At 40.0% G+C, this 6,000-nt stretch overlaps 1 protein-coding gene across 20 annotated transcripts in view; it reads right to left on the bottom strand.

Moving 5' to 3' along the window:
• Positions 1–231: 231 nt before the first annotated feature.
• MLIP (muscular LMNA interacting protein) overlaps positions 232–6,000 on the bottom strand; it is a 293,059-nt gene continuing 287,290 nt past the window's right edge. For all 20 annotated transcript variants that reach the window (XM_067753439.1, XM_067753451.1, XM_067753456.1 and 17 more), the window contains one exon: positions 232–2,154. In XM_067753439.1, coding sequence (XP_067609540.1) covers positions 2,149–2,154 — 6 coding nt within the window. In that variant the 3' untranslated portion in view covers positions 232–2,148. The remainder of the gene's footprint in view (positions 2,155–6,000) is intronic.

The raw sequence follows: 6,000 nt of genomic DNA, 5'->3' as shown, positions 1-6,000 counted from the left end.
CCAGAGAAATTCTCACAAAGTCCACAGGAGGTTACATGAAACAATACACATCACAGCTGTTCCTGGTAGAGGGATGCATCCTGAGAGCTCACTGTGGGGCAGGTGGGCAGGTGAAATGTGAAGACCACACGCCAGGTAGCTGTGAGGAAACAATCCACTAGGTATTTATAGAACAATGTGGATAGAGCTTAAAAACCATGTGCTAAGTGGAAAAAGAAAAGAAACAAAATATAAACTATAATGTCATTTACTTTTATTAAATACATATGCAGAGAAAAACAATGCACATCCTCAAAACATATATAGGTAAAGAATATTTATCAAACACAAGAATGTGTGCTTTTAGCAGAAGGGAAGATAGAAATTGTTATAAAAGTTAATCAATCAGTCATCCAATCAACAAGTACACAGAAGAGGGGGTCTTGCCCAAACTTACAACAGCAATGAACTAGGGAGTGTGATCAACTCAATCTTTTATTCTCAAAGTCAAAAATGAATGGACAAATGATTGAATAAATAACTTGGTCTTAGAATCTGATTATCTGAATGTTAATTCTGTCTCTACCACTTACTAGCTTGATTTAACCTTTTGAAGTCTATTCTTACAAACATAAAATCTGAAAAATACTATTACCTGTCTCATAGGCTCATTGTGAAGGTTAAATCAAATTCATGGTGCCTGACACATGATCAGAGCACACTGAATACTAGAGATGGTTATCAATAATCTAAAGTGATGCCTCACACAATTTAGCAGGTAGAGATTTTTGTTTAGGGGAGGAGAGAGAGCAGAAAGCTTTATTAAGGTTCCACTGCTTCTCACGCACTAATGGAGGAGATGATGAGAACTTTGTGTTTCCAGGTGCCAACTGATGACTGGCAATGGAGCCTTCCAAAATGGCCTGTGGCAGGATGATGGGGGTGATGGAGCAGTGGTCTGAGGGAGCCGTGGCTCGGACAGAGCTGGCTCCCAGGGGAGCATGTGTTGTGTGCAAGGTTATAGTCTCTACTGAGAGTCCTCTGCTACCAGGAGCTCACTGTCCAGAACTATTGTGGACTCTTCCTTAGTGTGTTGCCCCAGTAGAAGGCTAGAAAAAGGAAACCACTTAGAAAAGGTGAGCACAGGATGCTGAGGATGGCAGCTGGGAAAAAAGAGACCACGGCCAATATGGTGGGCATTGGGCCTGCTGGAGGTTGGCTCCGGGATTGTCACCAACAGTGTGGTTTGCTCTATAGTCTTGGCTGCTCCCAAGATTATGGGTACAAACTAACACTGAAGTAGCCTTTGCAAGAATCATGTGGTGATGGTCAGAGAGACAGTGATGTTAGAAACATTCCAGCAACACCACCTCAACATGACTGTCTGTCCCATCAAGCACAGGACCCAAACAGAACAGGAAAATAGCATGCGTTTTGTGAAAATACCAACTTTCTCACATTCAAGAGCTCCCCCAATGAACTCCTGAAAGCAGGCAGGGGCTCCTTTTTAAAAAGTTGCTGTTCTTTTTTTTTTACATGAAAAAGAAATTAAGCAGAAGGGGAATAAATCTTGATTCAGGGAGTAATGTGTGCATTAAATAAAACTGGTGTTGGGCTTCCCTGGTGGCGCAGTGGTTGAGAGTCCGCCTGCTGATGCAGGGGACACGGATTCGTGCCCCGGTCCGGGAAGATCCCACATGCCGCAGAGCGGCTGGGCCCGTGAGCCATGGCCGCTGAGCCTGCGCGTCCGGAGCCTGGGCTCCGCGAAGGGAGAGGCCACAACAGTGAGAGGCCAGCGTACCGCAAAAAAAAAACCAAAAAAAAACAAAAAAAAAAACTGGTGTTGAAAAATCGTCACACCCATCCTTCTATTTCCCTGTGATTTGGCTGCTAAACAGAGGGGCATGTTAATATTGCTGTCAGCTTAATAGAAGGCATTCAAGGCTCTAACAGTGGTGGGAGAAACTGTAGGTAAATATCTCCTATGTCAGGTATTAGTGAGTACTTCCATGTTATATGCCTGCAGGAAACTTTTTTTTAGTTCCACTGCAGTTCATAAAGGAAACACTAAGACTGAAAAAAAATAGTAATAAAAGTTAAATCTAGCAAGTGATTAGCACCAGCACTCCAAAAAGCTTCAGCTCAGTCTGGGTTTTCACTTCTTCATCTTCATTGCTGCAAAATAAGAGAAAATAGTAGTCAGGTTAATGGAGATATAGAATTTTAAAAACTATGCCCCATTCATATTCAGGTGTAGCATCTCATATAAAAAATGGTTTGGAGTAGGAAGTTTTTGTTTATTTTTTTCCTCAGTAGCTGTTTTCTTGTTATACAGTTAATGGCAGGATAAAGACACACAGCTGTATCTTCAGATCAGACCCTGATCTCTCAAGAGCTCAGCAGAGCAGTTCTGGCCTACTGAGAGGGGTGACCATGGCTTTGAGGGGCTGACGCCACCTTAAGGAACAGCCCTGCCATAACCCACCCACACCTCCTCACCCTTCAATCGCTTGGTTACCTTTTCCTTTAGTACTGAGTGCATCGTTCCGTAAAATGTAACCTCTAAAACACGGAGGAGGTAAAGTGAACTGGGATTGGATTAAGTCCCAGCTTTCACAAAAGGGAACATTACAAAAGTGAGAGACAGCAAATGAACCTCTTGCTATGGAGTATGGAGTGGAGTGGTTGCACTGATTTCTTTATCCATCAATCTCTATTTGATAGGGTTACACTGTCTGGAGCGGACAAGGTAAACTTGACTGAGTGGAGATTGATATTAGCAGATCATACCAGTCGAGAAAGAAGTATAAAAGAAAATATCAGAGAGGAGGGCAAAAGAGAAATTTAGTTCTAAAACTGTACTCTAATAGAACAATGTGATGAAATGACGTCAGTGGAAGGAAATGACCATAAGTTTGTATTTCCAGGTACCAATGCATGGCTGTCAAAGGAGCATTTCATCCCAAAATGGCTGGTGGAAATTGAGGGAGGTCAGTTTCTCTTCTTTGGGCAACTCTCTCTGTTTTTTGGTTTTTGTTTTTTTCTTTTTTCTTTCTTTTTTTTTTTTTTTGTAGTACACGGGCCTCTCACTGTTGTGGCCTCTCCCATCGCGGAGCACAGGCTCTGGACGCACAGGCTCAGCGGCCATGGCCCCCGGGCCCAGCCACTCCGCGGCATGTGGGATCTTCCCAGACCGGGGCACGAACCCGTGTCACCTGCATCGGCAGGCGGACTCTCAACCACTGCGCCACCAGGGAAGCCCTGCTTGTTTTTTTTTTAATTTTTATTGGCGTACAGTTGATTTACAATGTTGTGTTGGTTTCAGGTGTACAGCCAAGTGAATCAGTTATACATATATCCACGCTTTTTTAGATTCTTTTCGCATATAGGTCATTACAGAGTGTTAGGTACAGTTCCCTGTGCTATACAGTAGGTCCTTATTCATTATCTATTTTATATGTAGTAGTGTGTATACGTCAGTCCCCAACTCCCAATTTATCCCTCCCCCCCTCCCATTTCCCCCTGGTAACCATAGGTTTGTTTTCCACATCTGAGACTCTATTTCTGTTTTGTAAATAAGTTGTTTTTTTGTTTGTTTGGTTCATTGTTGGTTGGTTGGTTGGTTGTTTTGTCCTGGGCTGGATCACAGGGTGAAGAAGCAATCGTCTGAGAAAGCTGTGGCTCAAAGTTGGCTCCAAGGTGGACATGGGGTATGTGCAAGGCGTAAGGAAAGCAGACAGGAAAACTGCAGGTGGCATAGCCAAGTGGCTGAGCAGGATGGTGAAACAGGACACGTCCTGCATCATGGAAGAGGAGCTGCATTTGTTAGATGAGAAGGAGTAGGTGGAGGAAAAGTTGCTAAAACAAGAAGTAGCTTCACTCCTGCACTGATTTGTTCTAGCCACAGAAAATCAATAGTCATGAAATAACTGAGTTGTAGCTTTCATCATCTGGAATTCTCTGAAGGTTTCGAATGAAAGGAGAAAAAGCCTCAATTCCTCCTTTTCTTTCTAACAAATAAAAATTAGCATGTTTTTGATTTTCCTGAGAGTAACAACATTTGGTAGTTACTCTCACAAAAGATTTAAAGAAATCATCTTCTTTGGCTAACCTTTATGAAGGGTTATTTATTTTACATATCAATACTAAGCACTTTACATGCATGAATGCAAATCTTCACCATAATCCTTTGATCTCATATTACAGAGAATGAAATTGAGGCTCCAAAGATTAAATATCATGCCCAAGGCCACAGTATTTGAAACTAAACCCTCGTTTGTTCAATGTTTCTTGTTTTTTTGTTGTTGTTGTTCATGCAGTCATTAGTTTGTTTCACCCATATTAAAACATATATCACGTCTGGCTTATAAATGGTAAACTCTCTGTCACCAGAAGAGTTTCAACAGAAGACTTATAAGGCTATACGGGATTATAACATTCAATAAAATATTGGACTAAATGCCCTCTCAATTATCTTTCAAATGTAAAATGTTATAATTATAGGAATAATTAAATGAGATTGAAGAAGAATAATATCTCATCCTCTGACACCAGGCTGGCAAACTGAGCACTATTTCTCAGCTCTTCCTGAATGAGACGGAAGGTCAAAGTAATGTTTGCCACCACGATTCAGCAGCTGGTTTGAAATGGCATGATGCTATGACAGGTAGAGTCATGATTTTGGGCCTTTTGTGGCGTTTCTACTTTCCTTTGCCAATCTGAGTATAGGTAAAGAGCTGAATAACCTGGGAAAATCAAATGTCTACATTTAAGAAAGATGGAGATCATTAATAAAATAAATAAATCATTATTTTCAGACTAGACCGCTGACAGTGAAGGCTCAGTATTATATCCTATCACCAGTTGAACAACAGAGTTATTTTGGATAAGAAAATATAAATAAGAAAGACCTTAAGACATTTACAAAATCATAATTTTGAAGGGAGTCACATTCCAAAATTTGTTTTGCTTAGAGTTAACTTTGGGTAATAAATGATGTAGCTGTGAAACTTTAATCCAATATTACAGAAAGAACGTTCTTAAAGAATGTGCTGTGTAAATTGATTTTTCCTTCCCTTTTAATACATAACCAACTCTGAATATTCTTATCTGCCAAATGAAAGCAGAATGATCTACATATATGTTTTTATAAAGATGAAACGAGAGCAAATTGTCATTTCCAGAAAATGCATATCATAATTTATTGACAGTTACATATTCATTTTTTTCTGAAAGATTTTAAATATATTTTGGACATTTACATAACTACTAACTATGGTGTAAAAATACAAGATCTAGTATCAGAATTTATTATCCATAAGCCAGAAGTGATAAGATGTTCATTAGCTAAGGTCCTGCAAAGGTGAGATGGTAGGTGGAGAATGTGGATATAATCAACTCTAGGAAAGACAATATTGAATCTGGGGTCAAAACCGTTTAATATCTGGGTTACCTGACCTCCATATAGTTATTAACCCTGATTCTATTATTTTGTTTGTTTATCTTGAAAAACTAGCACACACAGGAATGTCTGTCCTTCTACTTTCTGACTTCTGCTCAGCTTTTTACTGTGATTCACTACAATATAAAAATCAACATTAAGCTCTTGAAAAGACTTTGAAGAAGAAAACCCCAAACTGTCAAACCCTCACTTCTCCTACAGTATTATCAACGGAGTCCCTAGAAAAGAAAAATCAGTGAGACTTCTTTCTTTTTAGTGGCTATTTCAGGGTCAGACTCTGAGATTTCAGTTCTGCCCCATGTCAGCCAGGTGTAAGGACAAAGAGAAACGTTCGAAAAGAGGCTTAATTCCCCTTGTTGAAAATAAGTGAAGAGATTTCCCTCCCTTGTTCCTAAAGCAATTTATTTTAGAAAACTTGTCTTTATAAGTACATTTTCTTCTCTTTGAAATGGTGATAAATCCTTGTGAAAACTAGATGGGCATTTTGTCAGCTTTAAGACTCAGGAAAGTCTCAAGGACTTGAGAACCATCTCCTTTGAAGGTAAACATCCGAGGGAGAT

The sequence above is a fragment of the Pseudorca crassidens genome, chromosome 10 (assembly GCF_039906515.1).
Source record: "Pseudorca crassidens isolate mPseCra1 chromosome 10, mPseCra1.hap1, whole genome shotgun sequence".
Classification (NCBI taxonomy): domain Eukaryota; kingdom Metazoa; phylum Chordata; class Mammalia; order Artiodactyla; family Delphinidae; genus Pseudorca; species Pseudorca crassidens.
The sequence above is the reverse complement of the archived record's forward strand: the minus strand, read 5'-3'. Positions and strand labels throughout refer to the sequence as shown.